The following is a 24,062-nucleotide window of genomic DNA, read 5'->3' as shown; positions in this document are numbered from 1 at the left end:
AAATTAAAAGTTCTGCTTCTAAGGACAATATCTCAGAGCAGACCTTGTAAAACTGTCTAATAATGCTGCAGGAAAAGACAATTAAACTATAAATAAAATGCCCCGTCTTTTACCGTTATCCAACACAAGGTCATAAAGAAAAAATTTTAAAAAGCACATCTAGGAGGTAAAGACAACACAAATTAAATTTAGCAGTAAATTAGAGTGTACAGTCATATTGGATAGAATCGGACGTGATATTAAATAAATGTGACACCACATTATTGAAGCTGGTCTTATAGGGATGCAGCACTACAGTACTGAAGCAGTACACTTAATCTGTACCAATGAAATGTAAATACTTGAGATGATGGCAAACTTTGATCAGTAGCGAGGTAAAAATTCATTTTAGTATAATCCATCTGCGGCAAATGGAATGATGGGAAAATGCAGGGTACAGAATACATGAGAAAACCTGCACCCATGTACTTCACAGCATTTCTCTTTTCACTGAAACACTTGCTAAGATTGTTTTAACATTGCTAGACCTGCCTGGAAAAAGTCACCTTTTTTTTTTCCTCCTTTATAAAATACTAAAACATACTACATATATACCTGCAGACTGGTAACCCTTTTAACTAGGTCCAGTTGCTAGAGTTTACTACTGATAGATTGAAGAAGCAACCTTTTCTAACAAAACATGTAGTATTAATATCAAGATTCTGCTGTCCCAAGTATTGGAGATTCTAGTAACTAATGGGTAACAAAAATAAAAGTGTGGAATAAATTATTTATTTCCTCATCCGATGGGATAGACATATCGCACATCTGTAAAAGCAGTCTGCAATGTAACATAAGATTATGAAAACTATTTTTAAGACTCTACCCACCCAGTAAAACTGTATTTATTTTTCATCTTTACATTTTAGACAGACTTTCAGAAATACTGAAACCCTCACTACTTTCCTGCACCTTCCTAAAACATGTGCATACATTCACCTGCACAGATTCAACGAATGCAGAAGTGAACACTGCTTCAGCTAGAGGCTGAATGAATGAAGTTTTTCTGACACATTAATGTTCAAAAACCTAGAATGTGTACTAAACAAAATGTGGATGCTGGCAGCTTTGGAGAACCAGTTCATGCCCTTGTTCCTGAGCTACAACACAAAGGAAGCCATATAACCCCAACCAGAACAAAACAATGTTCCTCTGTTTCCCAGACAACTTTGATTTTCAGGAGTGTTCAACACACAAAAAACCATCTCATATTAATGCAAACCACTCCCCTAAGTGTATGTTATCCTTGCTGGCCTCCTCAAGTGGTAAAAATTCAGTTTTCCAACATCTGTGTATCTTGGAATAAAGGCAAACATGGATTGACAAAACAAGCTAAGTACTTTTTGGTGCAGCCTTGCTGTAAAAGCAAACAAAAACACAGCACCTCCTCTTATAGGCTTCTCCCTCCCCCAAGGAATGCACATAATATTCCTCTTCATTCATATACCTTGCTGAATCAAACCGCACGTGGCATTTCCCAAACACACACATTTCCAAGCTTGCTCTTCCAGAGGGCACTCTGAAATTCAGGCAGCATGAAAGCACCCTTTTCCTGCTTTCTGGGAGCTGAACTACAAAGTACTTCTTTGGCCATCTGCAATTGTCAGCAATCCTTGCCTGAGCACAAATCTATCAGCATTTTCTTCACTCATTAATGAGTGATCTCTCATTTCAGCTGTCATCAAAAAAGGACACTTAATTGTTTCCCCAACTGGAATGAAACATGGCTACTGTATCTAACCAGCAGATCCAATATTCCCAGCTCAATTCTGTTCACAATCCAGAAGAACAAAATTTATTAAACAGGCTGCCTGACGAAGCCCAGAGCCAGAGAATTAAGGACGAGAGAACACAGAGAAACTCGTAAAAGTTGTAATATTTACTTTTACTGTAAATAGTTCTGTTTCCCATAGCCCAAATGGAACACTTTATCCCAAGAAAATTAAGAAGAAGAATCAACACATTTTCACCCCCAGCGTGGCAGTGTTTCTCCTGCTGTCTAATCTCCTGCAAATGAACCAGTAGAGGCCGCTCAAGACCACGGATCGCTCCTGCAGAACTCCAGGATGGGACAGCTTCCCGACCCTCGCCTTTCAACACAACAGCCGGTTCTAGCATCTTTCTTCCACTTCCCAATTTCATACCTGCTTTTCCACCTGTATAAGTCACCTCAGTGAAGTCCAGTCCTCTTAAGGGCACCTCCTGACTGTAGGTTATCACCGGTTACAAGAATTCAGGTTGCTGTACGTGGTGCTCTCAAGATTTATCCAAACTTGACCTTTTCCCCATTGCTGTGGAACCAGTCCAGGTTTCCTTCCCTAAAAGCTTCCTCATGAAACTCTACAGCACACAAAGCCCTTCCATTTTGCCAGAGACTGTGCTCAAATTTTCTAGAGATGGTGTAAATTTATCACTTTTGGTGAAGTCCTCATATGGTTCCAGCTACCTAGTTTTTATTCTGCTTCAGGAGCTTCCCACATCTCAAACTGACCATGCACAAACGCTAAAGTCTTCATAGGCCAGCTCCTCACAAGTGGGTTTCATGTGAGTTCTTACTTAGTACTTACTCACTTACATTAATTGAGACCTTTTATCTAAGCACAGGTTCAAGAACCCCAAAGGACATAATTTATATTAAAGATCTCATTATGAAGGTCATCACTACTCCTTAGTAGTTAAGTGCTTCAATATCTTTTACTTCTACAGCAACAACCACCGTGGAAAACACAGTAAGAACAAGAAATAATAATTTGTCTTTACAGCAGGTCATGGAATACATAGTCAACAGTGCTTCAGCCCACATAAACAGCCACTAAAAGGAAACAGTTTTCAACATCCTGCTAGGAGTGGGGAACACAGGAATTTCTGCAGGGCAGGAGACACTTGTTGATTAAACTTATTAATGAGATTATAAAACAATCTTCTCAGATAATCAAAAGGACTGAACTCAATAATCCAGATGGTCTCTTCCCCTTTGGGCTTCTGTGATTAAATAATCATTAAGTGGGTATCATCTGGAGCCCACAATGGGTGAGTCTGAGCTTCGGTGTAATTTTCAGTGACACTGTACCTGAATGTACAGGCTTGACATGGAATAATCAAAGTTAAAAAGGTATACTTCAGTTTAGTGTGCTTTACTCTTTTACTGTTTCCAAACACTAGAACTACATACCACACATATTTCCTTCATAGAGTACAAGCTAAATAGAAGACTTAAAAAATAGCAGTTGCAAACCAGTTACTGAGTATCACTATGAACATGCCAATTTCACATTTTTGTTTGTTGTACATCCACTGTTACCCAAAGAAGAGTCCATGTTGAACTAAAAACTGACTTCAGATATTTAAGTGCTGATTTCTCTTCCTGACTCTAGGTTACAATTTGAATGCAATATTACCTTTGAGATGTGCAATACTATAGCAGCAGTACATTTTTTTAACACACTTAAATACAAGCCAGTTAGGTATCCAACAGTGGAAGAACAGATCCTTTCACATCAGCAGTCATATCAATCTTTGAAAGCTACAAAAAGGTAATAAAAAAGCATTCCACACTTTCAAAGCTTTCCAAGTCTTTTGGATGACGAGAAAAAGGTCAGCAAATGGAAACAAAAATCTGAACTATCACATACATGCACTGGTTTACCGTCAGTCATTATTTGCCCTGAACCCATCTCCTTCCCCAAAGAGAGTCTGCCAACCTCAACACTTCACATCAGCAACCCAACTACCACAAACAAACCAGAGCCAGTGCTGTCAAGTTTCCATTCAATTCCACATAAGCTCAGCAACAACCTTTCTGCAGCAACTCTCCCATAAAGCAGCTGCCCAACAAACACAAGACTTCTCAAAAAACATCAACAAACAAACAAACAAAAGAGATGGAAAAGAATGGTGCAAGACGTACTGAGCATTCCAAGCCAGAAAATGCAACATCCGTGATACTTTTAGACAAATAGGTTTTGCCAAAACTACCAGATGAAGATCCAGAAAAATCAGTTTATACATAATTTACTGTTTTATTTAGTGATTTTAGGATAAGAGGCGGAACTGCACTAATAGGGTTTGCTACTATTAAGAAAACCTGAATAACTGGAACAGATAAAATCATTCATGAAGACATGGATGGGAAAAAAATGGGAAGAACTGGAATGTACCTTCCTAATATAACTTAACAGTCTTAGAAGTTAAAAGCAGAAAAGGAAAAGAAAGATCTGCATGTATCAGTCAATTGGCAGCATTCACATGTGCTGTCAGTGTGGGCGTCTTTCCTAAATACACAAACAACCTAAACTGCAGAAAACTGAGAAATTTTTAGAGCCAAAAAAGCACTTTTGTTGTGTGAGAGCCTCACAAAAGCTCACTCCAGCATACGACTCCGTTCACTCAAATGCAACAAAGATGACTTCATGTTGCAAGAGGTGCAGAGAAAACTACAGCATAATCAAGGAGACAGAGAGCCCTTTTTAAGGACTGGACAAAGAACCCAGCTTGCTTAGCTGAGCAAAACAAGGCTAAGAGGGAATGTGATTTCAGACGAGCATCTCGAGTAAATAACCAAAAGGAAAATAGTACTCCTTAGACTACAGGACATCTGTGTAACTACAGAACAGTAAAAAAACATTCTAAATCACAGCACATTGGTTTGGAAAGCTTCTATCCAACAGAAGTAGAGTTCTGGAAATTTTCAAACTCCAGTTATGTGAAAAGGGAGAAAAGCTCACCTGGCTTTGATATTAACCTTAACCAGATTATAAACCTTTGTTTTACTCTATGATGTGTCAATTTTGTCCACAGTATAGAAAGAAGCAATACAGACATGGAAGTAAACGGACATAGGATTAGTTAAGGTTTTTTTACGTCAGACAGCTCACATCCAATGTTTTACCTAATATTTTCATTACTGCTGTACCAGAAATCAGGTATTTAAGATACATTCAGTAAGTGGCCAGAGTGGAAAACCACAATACTGGGCTGTATTAATACTGGAAGTTATCACAAGGGAGAGAGGTTACTTGGAATATTCCTCCCGACACCCTTCAATAAATTATTAGCCAAGGAGTAACAATGCACTTAGGAAATTTCTGTGGATGACACCAGACTGGAACTATCACCAGTACAAAGAGGAGTAGGTAGTTATCCAGGAGAGTTCATAGGTTTTGTGAGCTGGAATGCCAGAAAATGGAATTTAATACCACAACATGTGAAATCATGCGTTTAGGGACCAGTAACCTTTTCTGTAAGCTGAGAACTCATCACGTGGTAGCAACATAGGAGGAATGAACAGAGCTGTGAGGTGTGGAAATCATCATTTGAGGATGCTGATGTTTATATGAGCACAAGGAGAGCTCAACATGTTTAGGGAAATCAAAATGAGAAATTCCACTTGGCTCAGGAAGCCTCTGAGCTGAAATCAGAGAGGCTAGAGCAGTGCTGGGGGAAGTATCAGTGCTGAAAAGGTGAATATCATGTTCAGTATCAGGTGACTCTTGGGTCTGAAGCAGTACAGTTGAACAGATTTATGTCAAAAAATTGCTGTGCCTCCTCACAAAACTTTGCTTGACCAAAGATGGTCAGGTTTACCCAATTGCTCTGTGAAATACATGCTCCATTCCCTATTTCATTTCCTAGAGCAATTCCAGCCCAAGCTAAAGAATGTTATTAGCACAAGTTATGACAATGCACTGCCCACAACTCTAATTTAATGGATCAGAAATTAAAAGTTTTGTAACTGGCTGACACACAAGACACTAAGTGCTCTTCCCAAAGTTGGGAACAAGAATTTAAGCTGTTCTAAAACTGCACTAGTAAGTTTCTGAAAAGGACAGGAAAGCAAATAGATGTATTCCTACATCTAGAAGTTTGTCTTGATGTACCCAGGTAAAGGATCTGCTTACACTACACTTACAGACTGGGCACTTACCTTATTTTAAGAGTTTCATCAGCCACCTATGTAACCAAAAGAACTTTTATTCCTTTCTTTCAACTCACTAGCCACAGACAAAGGGTGGCAACTCTAAGTGGTATTAAGCTGCTCTCCAATGCCTTGCTACTACCTCCTTTAGTCAAGAGCTAAACTACCCAGCCCAGCACTGTAAGGAATTCTCTGGCTCAGACAAACAGAGATTCAGTGCCTTTTTTCTCCTTTACAGGTGAAAAATGAACATATTAGGATCATCTGGAACTTTATTTAACAAACATTCTACCCTGCGAGGCATTTCAGATGCCTTCAGTCAGTTCCTCCTTCCAAGTCAATTCCTGGCGCAGTACAGTTTGGAAATCTGATGTTTACTAAAAACCTAAAGTTTGTCAAAGGTTTTGGGGTAAGCTCTGTAGGCATTTCAAAACCAGACAACTATGACACAACTGTTAGCAGTTACTGGGGGCTGCACTTAATGACCTGGGCTAGCCATCCCAGTCCTGCACTGAAGCAATAAGATAGTCTCAGTGTTTTCCAATCTGTCTTAGTTCCATTAAATTTGTCAGGCATTCAGACTTCCAAAGGAAAAATGCAGTGGCATCACAAGTGACACATATCTCTATATGCAGGATGTCCCTGAGTTGTACTGATTTGATCAAATCTCTACTTTTACATCAGTGTTTACATTTGTAAAAGCCTTGTATATGCAACGTTTTAAAGTGGCTCTCTTAATTATCCTACTTTACTCCAATATGTTGGCATCCCACAGAACAAAAGCACCTCAGTAAGCAGCACATCTCTGCTTTTAACTGTTCTCTGAATGAGAAATGCTACAAGAAAGACCCGACGGCCACCACCAGCCCTGGAACGGCAAGTTCATCTGCTCAGCCCCGTCTCTGGGAAGAAACACTAGAGGAAGCCTTTCACTTGCAAAACTTCCCGGGGCTGCGTCCGCAGCCACGAGCCACTTAAAACAACAAAACCACCATCCACACCTTCCACCGCGGCCGGCGCTCAGCAGTGCAACGCTCCACCTGCCACACACCGCTCTGGAAATACCGGGGAGGGGGGAGGAAACAACACCAAAAGAAAAAAAAAAAGGGAAAAGTGAAGAGCCGCCTCCGAGCGAACCTGTTGCTGAGCACCGCGAGAGCGCGGCTGCGGGGGATCCCGCATCCCGCCGCTCCCGGCAGCCAACTCTGCCCGTGGCACGGCGCAGCCCGCTGTGCCTCCCGCCTGCGGATCGTTAACGAGCCCGGCGGACGTGCGGGGCCGCTGCGGGGGTGGGAGCGGCTCAGCCGAGCCCCGGGCGGGCCGGGGCCGCGCCGCCAGCGCCCCCGGGGCTGCGAGCGGGTACTCACTCGATGAAGTAGCTGGCGCCCTCCTCCGAGAACCCCTCCTCCCATCCGCGGGGCAGGTCTGCAAGGCACGGGGGAAAGAGAGAGAGAGAGAGAGAAAGAGATTGAGAGCGGGAAGGAGGGGTGAGAACTTCGCCCGCGGTGCCTCCCGGCCGCGGGCAGGGAGGGGGGCGCCGCTCGCGGGCCCCGCCGCCCCCCGGGCACCCACCTGAGCGGATCATGTGGCCGGAGTTGACGGGCTCCCCGGTGCGAGGGTGCAGCCAGGTGGTGGTGCGGGTCAGGTCGCTGGGAAGGGAGAAGCGGAAAACATGCACCTGTTAGCGGTGACTGCGTGCGGCCGCCCGGGCGGGCGGGCGGGAGCAGGGCCGCCCTCCCTCCTCCCCGCACCCCTCGCGCGGCGCCCCCTTACTCGATGAAGAAGACGCGCCCGTCCCTGCAGACGCCGTAGGACCAGTGCTCAGGTAGAGTGTCCCGCCCCACCGCCGCCGCCATGTTCGCCGTGCGCGCCGCCGGCCGGGGCGGGGTGCGGGCGGGCGGGCGGCCGGTGCTCGGCGCCCAGCGCCCGGCTCGGCTCGGCAGCGCCACCGCGGCCGCCGCCGGCGCGGTGCGGGCGGGGGCGACACCTCCCGCCCCTCGGGAGGCCGCGGGCGCGGCGGCGGGAGCGGGAGCTGCGCGGAGGCGCCGGCCGGCTTTGTCCGCCGCTGCCCCGCGCCCGCCCCCCGGACCCGCGTGCGCCGGTGGCCCCGTCCCCGGCGAGGCGCAGCGGCCCCCCGCGGCCACCTCCGCGGCCACCTCCGCGGCCACCTCAGCCCCGCGGGCACCGCCCGGCAGCGAGAGGGTGCTCGGGGGCAGGAGCGGCCCCGGGGGAGGGCGCACATCCCCAGGGACGCTCCTCGCTCGCTCGGGAGAGTCTCGTGCCCCGGTGTGGGAGCCGCGTCCGGAACGCCCGGGGGAGAGGGGTGGGATGTACAGGTGTGAGCGCACCTGGCTGCCGCCGGGCCCCGGGGTACGCGCTCGCCAGCGGTGGCAGGTGAGGAGAGGCAGACGGGCCGCAGGGACTTTGAACCTTGGACACAGATGGGACGGTGGCAGCAAGGTTCAAACACGTCGCAGAGAGGCAGGAAGAGCCAGGCGACAAAGCAGAGCTGTCACCGCTATCGCGAGGGACCTGTGCCAGCCCCTGTGTTCATCAATGACCTAGAAAAGGCGGGAGTGGTAACATGAGAGAGCCCGCTCAGTGCATTTCAGTGAGGCTTTGCTGGCTCCCAGCTCAGACCTGTGACACCAAGATCCGTACAGGTGCTGCTGACGGGGATGCTACAGCAAAGGATGGAGTGAAGTGCTCCAGGCAAAGCTGAGGTCACCCAGAGTGTGGTTTAGGGACAGGGTGGATGGAACAGGCAAGGGATGCTCTGCCGCACAGCAGAGCCCTTAGGCTTCTTACTCTGGTCCTCTGTGCCAGCCAGCAGAAGATGGGTGCCAGGTGAGGGAGTCCTGGCTGGTGCCTTGGGTTGGCCATAGTGGTAGTTGCAGCAGGAGAAGGAGATTGGCAAAGCTGAAGGGGTTCAGGGAGTGAAAATCTCCACCTGCTTCTTTCATTGAGGGCAGCAGTGCTGGAGCCAAGCATGGCTCTGGGGAGTTCTTGCTGGTCTGATACTGGGGAGAGAGAAGGATCAAAAAGCCAGGAGGTGGGATGTTAGCTAGCCTAGGGTAGAAAGAGGATGTTAAACAGGGAAAAGACAGGCTGCAAAGAGAGGTAGGAAAGGGTAGATGTGCCTGACTGGGGACAGGTTAGTAAAATAGGGGAGACCACTGAGGACATGGCTGTGGAGTAAAGGAAGAACCCCTGCATGCAGTACAGGGAAAATGATAATGTTTGCTTTTTCTTCCAGATAACCAAAATAAATAATCAGAAGAAAGTAGGAGGCAGGAAAAACAGCATCATTGGGAAGAGATAGAGGGCTTTGCTCAATTTCATACCAGTTTCAGACAACATGCAGGTATGGTGCATCAGGATGGCCTTGTGTGGACCTCCCTTTTTGGCCACTATTGGAGAAGAGGACACTATACCAGTGTCATTTTCTAGCAACGAAGAATGGTTGTTACTGTGGGACACATTCCAGCCTAAATGTTGCAAAGTGGTTTGATTTCAATTGCACAGGAGAAAGCATGGGCTTGAAATCAAGAGTTTTGTAGGGGTTTAGTGAAAATCTAGCAGAGTCCTAAACCTGCAGAAGTATTGCTGACTTCTGTAGACTAATTGCTCTGACAGTGCACCATCAAAAATTCTTCCTCAGTATTATCGTCTTCCAGTAATTCACAGAAATTTAGTTTATCCACAATTACAAAGGAGGAGTATCTTGTAGCCCTTTATCCTGAGTCAGAATTTTGATTAAAACTTCTAATACTAAATCTTCAGTGTTGCTTTTCTTTGAAACTGTATTGGGTTTCCATGGCAAAGTTTTGGTAGCAGGGGGGCTGCAGGGGTGGCTTCTGTATGAAGCTGCTGGACGCTTCCCTTATGTCCAAGAGAGCCAATGCCAGCCAGCTCCAAGACCGAGCTGCTGGCCAAGGCCAAGCTGAACCCGTCAGTGACAGTGGTACTCCTCTGGGATAATGTATATAAAAAGGGGGAAAAGTTATTGTGCTGGAGGAATTGCAGTCAGACAAGAAAGGAGTGTGAATATGTGAGAGAAACAGCCCTGCAGGCACCAAGGTCAGTGCAGAAGGAAGGGAAGGAGGTGCTCCAGATGCCAGAGCAGAGATTCCCTGGCAGCCTGTGGTGCAGACCATGGTGAGGCAGCTGTGCCCCTGCAGCCCGTGGAGGTCTGTGGGAATGCAGAGATCCACCTGCAGCCTGTAGAGGACCCCATGCTAGAGCAGATGGATGAACAAAGGAGTATGTGACCCCGTGGGAAGCCTGTGCTGGAGCAGGATTCTGGCAGGGACCTCTGGACCTGTGGAGGGAGGAGCCCACACTGGAGCAAGTTTGGTGGCAGGACTCATGACTCCAGGGGACACACACACTGGAGCTGTCTTTTCCTCAAGGACTGGACCCTGTGGAAGGAACCCACCTAGATCAGCTCATGAACAGCTGCAGCCCATGGGAAGGAGTTAGTTGGAGAAGTTCATGGAGAACTGTCATCCACAGAAGGGACCCCATGCTGGAGCAGGGGAGGAGTGTGAGGAGTCCTTCCCCTGAGAAGAAGGAACAGCAGAGGCAATGTGTGATGAACTGACCACAACCCCCATTCACATCCTCCTGTGCCAGTGATGGGGAGGAGGCAGAGAATCAGGAGTAAAATTGGAAGAAGGCGGGGTGGGGGAAGGTGTTTTTAAGATTTGATTTTATTCCTCAATATACTACTCTGATGTGATTGGTAATAAATTAAATTCATTTCCCCAAGTCAAGTCTATTTTGCCCACGACGGTAACTGCTGAGTGCTCTCTCCCCATCCTTATCTTGACCCACGAGTCTTTTATATTTTCTCTCCCCTGTCCATTTGAGGAGGGGTAGAGACAAAGTGGCTTGGGTGGGCACTTGCCATCCAGACAGCATCAACCCACCACAGAAGCCCTGACAATTCTGAGTCACTGAGGTAATGTTGTGGTTAGATGTGAGTTATCACAGAACCTGCAATAAGGTCAGTTCTCATGCAATTAAAAAGTAAATCAAATACAAGTTGCTTAGTGTCATTGCATGTTTAGGTCTGTGCAGAAGAGATAAGACAAAGTCTTGCTCTGGAAAGATTAATTTGCCTTGATGCTATGAAGCAAGTCTTTCATGTTCTGTCAGCTGCATGAACTCATTGAGTTGAGCTTGGAACTCCACCACACTTTGGCCGGTGGACCACCATGACAAAATAAGCTTCTCCACTTCAAATGAATAGTAACTTAATTGAATAAACATTAATTGTGTTTTGGATTTCAGGTCCTAAAAGCATCTGTATGGGGTCACACTAAATGTCTGGTTAGCCCAATATTCAGTCTCACGCCCCAACAGGAGCAGGTGCCAGTGAAGAGTGAAAGAGCCAAACCATCATATACAACTCCCCAGCTTCTTCCCTTTATCCCTTAACTATGGTACCTACATCTAATGCTTGTCTTCAGAAGCTCTGAGCTCAGAAAGCTCTTGAGCAAGATGTTATTTACATATGTAACTCCTAATGAGTTTTTTCTGTGAACCTGTCCAGACTACAGCCCACATAACTTCCAGCCAGCCAGTAGCAAAGTGTTCCTAATGTTCATCTTACCTGAGCTGTGTATGAAGAGCCACCTTCTTCTGTTTGGTTTGATCCCAGATCCTATTTCACTGATTCCCTTCAGTTCTTGCAATGAAAGAGACAGTGGTCATCTAGTGCAGCCCCCTGCAGAGTCACCATTGAATTTAGGCCAGGTGGCTCAGGTCTTAGTCCAGTTAAGGGTGTGAAAATGATCAGGACAGAAATTCCACAGCCTCTTTTAGCAACTTATTCCCATGTTCTTGTGGTGAACGTACTTTCATTATATCAAGTTAGAAACTCCCTTTTTCAATTTGTCACCCTTGTTATATGACCAGATACTGAGTTGATGCATCACGTTGCCTGTGGCATTAGCATATTATCACATACATCTGTTAATTACAGGCAAATACATTATTGAAAAAGCATGTTTTATTACAGTAACTTGCAGAGTTCTATTCTAAAAATAAGATCAAGATGAAAACTTACTCTAGATTCATACAAGTCCACAAGCTGACTTGTGTTGGGCCTATCAGGAGGTAGGTTTATGATTTAGATCCCTAGAAGAAGAATGCCTCCAGGCATCATTCATTAATAAGATTACCAGATTCTTCTGATTTTTCCTTTCTCTTTTTTTTTTCCAGGCTCTGGTTCCAGTTTTCCCTGGTTGATCTCAGCCACTTTTCGATTACATATCATTCATTGCTCTCTAAAGGCACCGTGTGGAAGAAACTATTTGAGGTAAAATTAGGAGTTTGAGGCACAATATCAGGAACTCAGCTAAAGGTAGTGAAATATGTTCTTCAACAATATTAAGGGTCTAATAAAAGCTGTGAGATTTTATGCTTCCTTTATTGATAACTGGGTAATTCAAGGAGACATGCTGAGATCCCTGAATACTGCAAGTTTGAATCTAAATATGGCAGCTTTATAGGAATGTGTTACTAATGTTGCTTGCTTTGTCTGCATCCCCTGGGAACACTTTGGATGAATTAATTAATTTTTTTTCTGCCTTGGGAGAGCAGTGGTATATATTTTAAAGTATGTCAAAATCTGTATCTACACTTTCATAGAAACAGAATCACAGAATGGTTTGGTTTGGAAGGGACCTTAAAGATCATCTAGTTCCAGCCTTCCCATCATGGGCAGGGACACCTTTCAATAAACCAGGTTGCTCAGAACTCCATCCAACCTGTCCTTGAACGCTTCCAGGGATGGGATATCCACTATTTCTCTGGGCAACCCGTTCCAGTGCCTCACCATCCTCACAGTGAAGAATTTCTTCCTTATAGCTAATCTAAAACTACCCCCTTTCAGTTTAAAAGTGTTACCTGTTTTCCTATCACTACATGCCTTTGCTATTTCCAGTGTAAAATCACTAAATATGAACATCCTTTCTACGTCATACCTCTCTTTTCAGCACTTGCCCTTACAACTTCACCCTGTCGGTGGCAACATCCAAATCTTTTCATTTCCTCTTTTTTCCACTTGTATTACACACATCACCACCCCTTGCACAAGTCAGGTCTGCATGTTTCCCTGCACTTTTTCAACCCTTCATATACTATAACTTTTCAACAAAACATGGAGTAGGAATCTGCAAATAATGCTGGAGACATTATATAGGAAAAATAATAAAAAAATTAAAACTATAATTTCTGTCAGTCACAATTAGATCCAGTGTCTAGGAGGTTACAGAATCACAGCTGGATTTCAGGCTGCCTTGTACTCTAATGATCTATTTCCTATTTTCCTGAGAATTGAATACAATTGAATTTGATGATTTAGAGGCTGCTGCTGTTTCAGGAAACTTAAATGAGGTACAATGCATAGAAAAGCCTGCTAGTTATGGCTTTTTCATCATGGCCTGTACATTTGATAAAGGACAAGCACAATCTATAAAAGGTGCGAGGCCAGACAGAGGCAGAGCATTTGAGGAGCAGTGAAATTCAATTATTAAATCTTGGTTAAGAAAGTCATAAGCCATAACGCAAAACATGTAATATGCCTTTTAGCATGATTTTGCAGCTGTGCTCAGAACAGCTGAGAATTAAAACCACGAAAGGTTTCATGGTAAGACAGATTAATTTGCAAGACAATTTCAGGGCAATTCTGATTATACTGAAATATGGGTTATGCAACCAAATTGTTCTTCAAGATTGTGCAGTGCAATTCCCATCCAGCAGTGGCAAGAGCTTAAGAGACCAGAAATCAATACCCTGATTCTTACAGGTAGAAAAATATGTTATCAGACAATAGGGAAATACAAAATATGAAAGAGGTCTTGGAGACATTAGGCAAATCAACATGCCTGGAAAATTTTCAGTGCCATTACTCCAAAACTACAGTGCTTTTTCAGATGATGGAAAAACTTCACTAAGGAATCACTATGGAATATTTGTTCAAATTGAGGAAAACAACTTTCAACTGTTGGATTCCCAAACGGCATGGGGAAAAAGCCACTTCAGGAGAACAGTATTAATGATTCCAAAAATAGCACAAGAAGAGGAACAGATTCCTTTGTCCCTGGCTAACTCAAGGACATTTGCTGAGGTCCCCAATTGCTGCAAATTTGAACCCACAAAAAATGGTAGACTTCAGACACTTCCAGATAGCTTTTCTTCAAAAGGAATTAGAGAAAAAAAGCAATATATGTAATGGATTACTTAATGTCAGTAATTCAGTAAAGAATAAAAATATTAGTATATAACAGAACTCTCCAATTATTTGGAAGAGAAAAAATGGCCATGCACAGCTAATACCTGTGTCATGCTGTAGGATAAAGAGCACTGTAAAGAGAAGATCAAATATGCAGAAAGATTTGCTTTATTTTTGAGTCTCAAGTCCAAAAGTTGTTTACAACAAGAAGAGGACAAACTAAAAATATTCAAGTCAAAGAAAGACCAAATGTTACCTTACTGGGTGAGGAAAGCAAGCAAGATAACAAAAGGATCATTACTGTATTATTTCAAAATTAAAATGCAGTTGATGGGATTTCATACATACCAATCAAATTTTTTTCCGTGGTCATCCATGTCAGGGCAAGAAGAAATCAGCTTGATTTATGCAAGATAAATTTGAAGATAGAAATACATAGAAATATTCCAAAATGTAATGAGGAGCAAAACTGCCTAAGTAGGAATGTCATGGCATTTGCTTTATCACCAGTTTCTGAAGGCTGGCCCAGACAAAGCTTCTGGCAGGGAGATTCTAAGCATACTTATTTTGGTTTAGATCAGGAATTATGAAGAGATGACCTCACAAGATCCCTTTTAGCCTGGATTTCTATGAAAACAGAAGCCGATACAAAATATTAAGAATTTTAGAAATAGGTGTCATTGCCTGATATGTACTAAAGTACACCGTTATTGAGTGTCTGGCTAGTTCACAGGAAGAATTCGTGGCAGCCATTTGAATGTAAAGATTTCTGTTCTTTACAAGGAGAGGAAGGACAATCCCTGATGTAGTTAAGAAAGATAAGCAACTTGCACAATGGTACTCCTGATGACATGACTAAATATAGAGCGCATGCTCATTCCAGATCTGGAATGTTTTCAGTCGAAACTCATAATCCACAGAAGCCAGGAGAGCTAGACACAGTGAAGGGCAGCAAGAGTCACTAAAAGTTAGGCACACCATCTGCAAGACATCACTCAGTTCCAGCCTAAGTACTTTCCAGGACAGAATTCATACATATTAATACAAATGCCAAATAAATCTTGAACAGAACAGAAAATGTATTGTCACCAATAGATTGTGTTTTGGTTTTTTATAAGTATGACGTTAAATGAAACATCGTTTGCATTTTGTGCACAGGACAATTTTTGCTGTGGGGAAAGTGATGGCAAATGTTAGACAAAGTAAGATTTTTATAGCCTGTTTCCCTTGCAATAGATTGAGAGGTTTCCCTAAATTTCTATGGGACTGGTGTCAGCAATAGAGTTCCACGAGCACCAGAAGATAAATATAGCTGATAAAATAAGAAAGATTAAATAATGGTAAATCTATTGTTGAGGGATTTCCAAATACGGAAAAAGGAATTATTCATTTTCCTGGCCACTGGAAAGAATATAAACAAGTTCAAATTGTATCCACAGTTCCTTTGAGGGAGATATGGAGCATGACATTGTACAAGAATAGTTTTCAGGCTCACTGTGTCACTGTGATCTGACTGATGACTGCACACAGGCATCAGCCGAGACAGTGACACTGCTGAGCAAGACAGATGGGAAAATGACATTGAGAAGGCAACACTCGTGCTGCATAACAAATCCAAACTTCTCCTTCCAAACCATGCTGAACTCTCCTAGGAGTAAAAAGAAAAGGTAATTATCTTTACTTAAAATGTTTTCTTTTCCAAACCACTGTCAGTTTTTAAAAGTATGTTCACGCTGCAAGTACCCTTTGTGGAATTGAGAAGACATCTTCAAAATAATTCTATTTTCCTAACAAATTTCCTTCCTGTTTAAAGACGTCCTACTGTTTTATCTTTTAGGTGCATATATCTGAATATATCTAATTAAGCATCTCTCACCGGAGTATCCAATTGTCCTAAAGAATTATAGTCATAGAATCAAGTTATGCACGTCCCCTGAAATACACAAAAATGCATGCAAAAGCAAAAATGAATGAATGCATTTCCTAATTACTAAGTCAATTTACAATTTCCTGTCACACAGGCTTTTATGATTACTATATTTAACACAGCCCTATTGCTTCTTCTCTTCATTTTCTCTCTTTTGCATTTCACAAAGTCTCAATAATTTACATACCCAGCACCTAGGATACTCAGACTAAGATATCTTTGGTAATCAAAAATTAAATAACAGATAGTCGTAATTTTGTCATAACAGGTCTTATTATTCCAAACAGAGGTGGCAATAGTCACATTGCTGCACAGTGTTCAAGATACTTGTGGAAGGGAGAAATACAGAAGAACAATTATGTGCCAAAGTCACTTACAAGATCATTTCCAGAAAGGAAAATTTGTGGGTCTTTTTTCTATTTTTTTGTCAAAGGGCACTGTAAGCCTGGCACTGAGAAGCCCTCAGTTCTTCAATATTGATATACCTGCAACTATCAACATTTGGTTTGTTTTAAAGCAGACACTTGAAGTGATTTCCATTTTTATGAACACAAATGGGCTCACTGTCATCCCATGGCTATGGACACCTGAGTATAACGAAGATCCTTCTTTAAGGAACATGACAAATGGAAATACAGACATCACTGACCTCTAAGACTAAAAACTTCAATATTTTAAATCAAACTGTTCAATTCTCTGATGTTTCCTCACAAATTATGCATTTTATTTCCTTCCCCAACATGAGATACCTCACTTCTTTATTCCCATCAAAGCTTTTTTCCTCCAGCTTTGAGTCCATTATCCTGTGACTGTTATTACCCCTTTTTTCCAGCTCCTCTGGCAACTGCCATTACCATATTTGCCCCCCCCTTTTGGAATGTTTTACATACCACACTCAAAGCAAGCAGAATGCCACATATTCCCAACAATCTTCACTAAGACATTTTTTCTAAAGAAATTAAAGACCCCTGAATTCACTGTCCAGGCTTCTCCTGAAGTTTGTTCTTCATTTGCTTTGCAAGACCCGAAACTTCACCCCTGAATCCCCTTACTATTAAGACCAACTAACATGTTCAACAGGGTGTTTTCAAATTTGAATGTGTCAAAGCCTTTGATAAAGCAGATTTGCACTTCATTTTTCTTAATAAACCCATGAATAGCTTGCTGCTGCTTTGTAGATCACTTAACACACATCTAGGCATACTAATAGCAATCCCCACACAAGACTCCAGACAAGATTCAATTTTAGCATCTTCTGCCCCATCTTTCCAGAGATGTTACTTTCTCACCATGCTCCTAACTCACCAATGTGTCAGCCCTCTTCCTAAATAAGCTTTTGCCAGGCAGAACAACCTCTTCTGACTGTGGTCTCCCAGTTCCTCTTTTCGAAGACCTTTGCAGGAGGATCTGCTTGGCTCCAGAAGGAGATAACTGAGAGTTAACCATCCTGCCTGATTTTTCTGGTAAGGTGAAGTGTACATACCTCATCACAGCTTTTCAGCATCCGACTTCCTTCCGGTTTCTTCCTACTTTCTTTTACAATCCTAGAAAGTGTGCCTTCTTGACAATCCCCCACATCTGATAGAGAGCCCTCTTCCTGTGCTGGGCTCAGATCCTTCCTTGGTTTTATAGTCTCCTGCTACACACCTGTATCCCTTCCACTCCTGCCTTCAGTGATTTGCAGCAGCAATCAGTCAGTTTGCAAAGGCAATGCAATAAACCATCTGTATGTGAGCATGACATAACCAGTAGCTATAGTAACAGGAAAGCATACTTTAAACAAAAAATGAAAACCAGAAAAAAATCTGAGGGATATCGCTTGTCTTTTCCTCCATCCCCAAATATTGCATGGCTCCATAAATATCCTCTTGTGTTCCTTCACCTAATTACATCTTCCCCTAGCCCAAAACAGAGTGAGTTACAAATAAAACTTTATTTTGCTTGGTTTAAGGGGGGGAAAAATAAATAAATAATAACACACAACAAAAGTAGAAAGTAAATATTGTCTCTTTCCAGAAAAAAAAAAAAAAAAAAAATAAATCTCTAAGTTGCAAATCCAGGACAGGCAAAATTGTCACTATCCCTGTTCTGCCTTATTTGCTGATACAGGATCAGCCTTAGGACCCTCGTGGGCTGTGAAATTAATTTCCATTGTTCCTTTTTTATTGTCTTGTTTCCTCAGTAATCTCCCCTGCCTGCAGTGAACCATCAGCATGACCACTGTCTCTCAGTTCCATCTCCCACGCAAGGGGGACTGCATAGGATTTATTCTTACTCCTCAAAAAGATGGATGGGGTGCAGATGTGAGGTTAATACTTTTGAGTTACAAATGGGTCTTCAGGGCAGCATTGCCAAAGGCTTCATCCAGGGCTGAGGCATCATTGCCTGACTGCACCAATCCCCAAATCCTGGGTGTGCAGGTGGATTCACAGGGCCTTGGCACCCAGCATGGGGATGAGAATTCAGAGGAGCCTCCCTGCTGTGCTGGACACACACACAACCAGTTCCTGTAATGCAGCTCCCACCTGAGGCAGCTCTGTGGGTGCAGATCCCCAGAGAGTCCTGGGAGCAGTTTGGGAGATTAGCAAGGGTTGGACACTTTCCCCAGCGTGGTGCTCTGCTCTTTACAGAGATCACTTCAGACCCTGCAGCAGTAAGGCCACATGTTGGTACTTGTGACCCAGCTCACTCTTACACAGAGCTGGAGAGCAATTTCTAATAATGCAGATTAGCAAAGGTAACTTTTAAAACACAAGATATGAAAAGAAGAACCTTCTGCAAGTTCTTGAGAAGAGCTCTTGAATCTGACTGGACTGAGTCAAGGTATTATAGAAAATATGGAAGGGGGGTTAACCATGGTATATTCTTCATTCCTCTAGAGCCTGTGTAGGTGGACTTCCACAGAAAAGACCAAAATAGGCTCAGGGCCTCAGCTTACGTTAGCACTAAAAAGGTCAGCAGGGTGCAAAACACTGTTCAGGAAATTATAGCACTTATACCTGTGTCACACATTTTCACTCCTGCTTTTTGCAGTACGCATGTCAAAACAGATAAACAATACAGACTCAGTTCATACCAAAAAATATTATTTCTTATAAATTAAACTAACCCTTCTTCATTTACTGCAGTATTACCTCCCAACAAATTATTCTTTCTTATTTGACACTTCCTTCCTTGAAGGAGTAGAACTATTCCATATATATCTTAAATACATAAAAATTTGTTAATGTTCACAATAAAATCCACCTGAAATAGATTTTCTTTAATCAGTAAAGTAAGTAGCCATGCAATTAAGGAGAGAGAATTATGTATTATATCAAGGTATAGCCTGATATTTATCAAACTGGAATATTATTGTGCCTGATTCAATTTTATACATTGACATCTCTCCATTGTTATTGATTAATGGTTAAAACTCTCTAAGGTTGTTATAAAACATTGTTATAAATAACTCTTATTATTTAGATACATAATGAATGTGATATCTACAAATGATGAATTATATCCCACTCCTTAATTACAGAGTCCTCTGAAATCTAATTTAAATAGTAGCTAAGCAGATTAAACTCAAAAACAAGAAAAACAGCAAGGCAGTTGGCAAAATGATAAATGTATGGGGTTCTTTTCTCAGCACTGTGTAGTTTTTCCACAGACTGTTTTGTAAAGTATAATCTTTCTCAATATCTTATTAGACCACTGTAATCTGGATTTACATATTGATTCATTCAATTTCAATGTCAATCAAAACATGAAAATTTAATAAAAAACAACTCTAATTGTTCCTGAGAGACTTAGCAATAATTACTCCCATACCATCTCAGTGAAGGAGATGTCTTTAACACGCTGTGTTTTTCAAGCATAACAATTGTACATTTCTTTTGGGCACTGTGTACTTCTCAAATCAGCGTTTCACTCACTGAGATGTTGAAGGCTGCCTTAACAACATATCACACAGGGGCTACACTTGATAAAATTGAAACTGTATTCTGTCAACAATAATTATGTGGGTGTTTTGCTCATTTCCTGCTATAGCTGTCCCATGGCAACAGAGTAAAAGCAGCTCTCCTTTTTTAAATGCATAAATGACTCCTGAGATGACACATTTCTGGCTCAGGTTTGGCAAAGGCGTGGTGAAAACAAAGACTTTTTTGAGGAACTATCACAACTACTTCCACTATATGCAAATCTGTAGGGAATGTGCTCATTCCCAAGGGGAGGGTGCAGCTTTGGTCCAGTAGTAGCAGTAGTGGCCTGAGGCGTCTCCAGAGATTGATAAAAAGACAGCATTTGCACTTCAGGCCATTCTCTCCACTTTCTGGTGGATTTCACGAGAGATGCCTGAACCAAAGGTCATTATTTCACTTAACCTTGCCTTTGGGGTTGTTGCTACTAAGGAAAATCAGGTAAAATCCAAGTTCCACTTTTTATCAGAATTATATCTATCTGGAGTGCTGAAAAAACAGCTGGTGGTATTGATGATTAATTTTGTCCTATAGACTCTGGAAAGTAGTTATTTTGATACATGAGAAATTAGCTTTGCAATTTTCAGTTTTAATAGTTTTGAGAATATTTACTTTTCTAAGATTATTTTGTGGCTTGTGAATCAAGATGAAGATAAGTAGGTACTGTACAGATAGTTTGTAAAGCAGTTACAAGATAAAGTAGGATACTGCAGGTTTTACCTTCAGATCTGTGAACATCTAAGCTCTGATGCAGTAAAACCTGATGGCAGGATCAAGTGCACCTACAACTCCAGCCATCCAACTATTATCTTCACTGAGAAAACTGGCAAAAATGATACCATTATGGTTATTTTTTATTATTGTGAGCACCCTGACTATATTTGTTTCATTTAAGTTGATACTAATGTAACAAGAAACATCTGGAGATTAACAATGTGGATCAGATTCAGGCTGGATTTTTAGAAGGAACCATTTAATAACCTACCATATGTCCCTGGAAACATCCTTTCTTTTAATTTTAACATTCTAGGGGGATTTTAAGAACAAAGTGTAACACTAATCAAGTGTAAGATCCATAGATATTTGTAAGATGTATGTATTTAAGCTATGTCTATAATGGAGTTCAGTGCACAACTGTTTTGCTGTAAGGGAAATAAACACAAAGTAAGGCAACATGTAACGTCAAGCTATAGATTGGTATATTAACAAAGCCCAGTGTTCCTGGAATGTTGAGAGTGAATCTTACACTAGCCACATATCAATTGACTTTTGTATAGTCACATGGATGTAAAGGAAACCAAGAGTGTTTGCTATCAGCATCTGATTAACGACTGAATTCTAACCATAGTTTTGGAACAAAGAACAATTTCATTTGATGCCAGCCATTGTCTGTAGCAGTGAAACAGCACAGTTTCCATTAGAGGACGATGAATTTTAGTTCTGATAAGATGTGGGGATGAAATGCTAACCTAAGCCGAATGAATATTCATATAGGAAAGTGAAAATAGGTGTCAAGGACTTGCTGCACTTAAGTCCTTGGTTACATGAAAACTGTACACCATTCAACAAAACAGCAAGGTTTCTAATGATTACTTTCCCCATATAATTTATTCATCTATTCCAGAGCAGTGTTTCAGGGCTTAATGAGTATTTGTAAAGCTCTGGCTGAAATGCACTGTCTAAATGCAAAACATTATACCATTTACAAAGAATGAAGTAGTGTAGATTACTGGTTCAAAAAAGCCACTAAAGCTCATCAGCATGTGCATTTGAAGGGTGTATTACTTCACCAGCAAGGAAAGCCCCCTCTAATGTCCTGTGCAGTTGAAAGGCTAAGTGTGCTTCCTTCCCACTGAATCCACTCTAATATGCAGAGACAAAGGAAAAGTTGAGGAACTTTGTCTCTTCTCTTATTTCACCCCATTTCACCCTTATTTTTCCCACAGGAGGCAATCCCATATCACATCTCAAAGAACTTTTTGGAGAATAAATAAACAATATTAAGTAGCAACAGTGCTTCCTTTGGAAGCTTTTCTTCATTTCTAAAAAATTATAGTTATCTTATTGACTTGATCCAAATCTCTTCTCTTTGTCCTGTGAGTTCAAGCACTTTTATCACTGACACCAAGAGGAGAGTGCTGGAACACCAAGAGAGTTGAGCTCTTTTGGCCCATCTCTAACACCTTGGCATCTTATTCATAGAATCATAGCATGGTTTGGGCTGGAAAGGAACTTAAAAACCATTTAGTTCCAACCCTCCCATCATGGGCAGGGGCACCTTTCCCTACACCAAGTTGCTCAGAGCCCAGTCCAAGTGTTAAATGGCCTTTAACACTTCCAGGGATGGGGCAGCCACAATTTCCCTGGGCAACCTGTTCCTGTGCCTCACCACCTCACAGTGAAGAACTGAAGTCACCTCTAGTTCCTTGCTTGCATGGTCGTGTTTCTCCTTGGAAGATTGGCTTTCTGAAGCAGACTCTGAAAGTGTAAGACATAGAGTAGACTTCTATGAGCAGAAGTAACAAACAAGATAATCTCATTCTTCCACGTGCTATCTGCTTGATGCTGTGATGGTGTTGCAATACCATTTGCATGTTACAGATCCTGTCTGCCTTTTTAACTAGTTAAATGTCTATTCAAAAAAAAGAGATTTTCAAATGTTAATTTTCTTAAACTATAATTTTTTTCTTCTTTGTACTCTATGAATAGTCGCTATCACTAATAATAAAAACTCATTTAACGCTAGTGATGGTAAAGAATAGTTCCACTAATTCTAGAGGAAATCCAGGACTTGATGAGACCAGGGTTTAGCGTGAAAAGAGAAAGATCAGACATAGTAAAGATTCTAGGATTAAGTAGTCTTTTTTTCCACATTAACTAACTGTTGCCCAAACATTTGTTCCTATATCTTGCTGTGCACAATAATTGAGAAATCAGGAAAGGCAAAACCTTTCTAGTATCTTTTTATATCTTCTAATATCTCTCACTTTTCTGCCCATTAGCTCATCTCTCCCACACCTGTCAGTGGTGGCTCTTTCTAGAATGGCTCCTACTTTGCTCATACATGGCTTCTACTGCATCTTGGGACACAGGAGAGGGAAGAGTTTATATTTATATGAGTCAATGTCAGTGTACAAACAAAAGATAAAGCTGTCAGTGGTTCATGGCAGACTCACGGACATTATTGCTAAGTTCCTTTTATTAAATGAGACAACTTGGAAGTTTAACACCATTTTTCCTCATTTACCTGGCATAGTAACTAGTTTGGCTAAAATATAATCTAATAAGCAGGAATAAGTGTGGAGACTCATTCTGTTAGGAAGGAAAAATTAAAAAGTTTTTTAAAAATTGCCCAGGAGAAACACGACTAAAATTCCAGATTATACCATTTTCCTTACAGAACTGTACTGTATATGCAGATAATATTTATAGAAACTAGCATCTCTCAGAAATAGGCATTATGTTAATTAAAATGTGTTGTAGCCTAAGATTGCATTTTATTAATTCCTGTTTGCAAGAAGGTCATGTCTAATGATTTCCTCTCGCAGTTACTGGTTTTAGCAATTGGACCATTATAAATTTTTATTCTTGTTCTACTTGTAAAGTTATTAAGATTCCTGCAAACAAAAGTGACAATTCCCTGATCATTCATTGTTCTTTTTAAGTTTTTGCCCCAGTGGGATTTTCTTTTTCTCAAAGGAAAACAGCTGCACATACAACATCAGGAACTGTAATTAAATTTGCATCAGTCTAGAGTAAAAGCCATGTGTCCAGATAACCAGGATACTCCAGCATTACAAATACCCAGGATAAATAACTGTAATAGCCCCATACCATTCTCAATTGCCTTATCACTGCTTTACCACAACTGGGAAAAATATACAATTCCTTGTGAATACTCAATGTTGAATCACACTGTAAATGCATATTAAAATATGTATGACATTTTACAGAAAATCACGTATTTGAAGTGATTAA

At 41.8% G+C, this 24,062-nt stretch overlaps 1 protein-coding gene and 1 long non-coding RNA gene across 10 annotated transcripts in view; one reads left to right on the top strand and one right to left on the bottom strand.

Moving 5' to 3' along the window:
• PLEKHA7 (pleckstrin homology domain containing A7) overlaps positions 1–17,658 on the bottom strand; it is a 170,209-nt gene extending 152,551 nt beyond the window's left edge. For 2 of the 9 annotated variants that reach the window (XM_050336353.1, XM_050336355.1), the window contains exons 1-3: positions 7,727–7,845; positions 7,526–7,602; positions 7,321–7,378 (exon numbers count right to left, since the gene is read on the bottom strand). In XM_050336353.1, the coding sequence (XP_050192310.1) occupies positions 7,321–7,378; positions 7,526–7,602; positions 7,727–7,809 (218 nt within the window). In that variant the 5' untranslated portion in view covers positions 7,810–7,845. Of the gene's footprint in view, positions 1–7,320; positions 7,379–7,525; positions 7,603–7,726; positions 7,848–17,605 lie in introns of those variants that run through there. The other 7 variants (XM_050336357.1, XM_050336367.1, XM_050336356.1 and 4 more) reach the window with 6 other exon arrangements.
• Positions 7,650–12,680, top strand: LOC126650965 (uncharacterized). Its single transcript, XR_007631534.1, has 3 exons — positions 7,650–7,778; positions 9,210–9,317; positions 12,182–12,680. It is a non-coding gene; the product is annotated as an uncharacterized LOC126650965 (long non-coding RNA).
• Positions 17,659–24,062: the final 6,404 nt, after the last annotated feature.

The sequence above is a fragment of the Myiozetetes cayanensis genome, unplaced genomic scaffold, assembly GCF_022539395.1.
Source record: "Myiozetetes cayanensis isolate MyiCay16 unplaced genomic scaffold, myiCay2020 scf6-25, whole genome shotgun sequence".
In the NCBI taxonomy this organism is placed as follows: Eukaryota; Metazoa; Chordata; class Aves; order Passeriformes; family Tyrannidae; genus Myiozetetes; species Myiozetetes cayanensis.
Note: the sequence above shows the minus strand (reverse complement) of the source record. Positions and strands in the feature narration are given on the sequence as shown.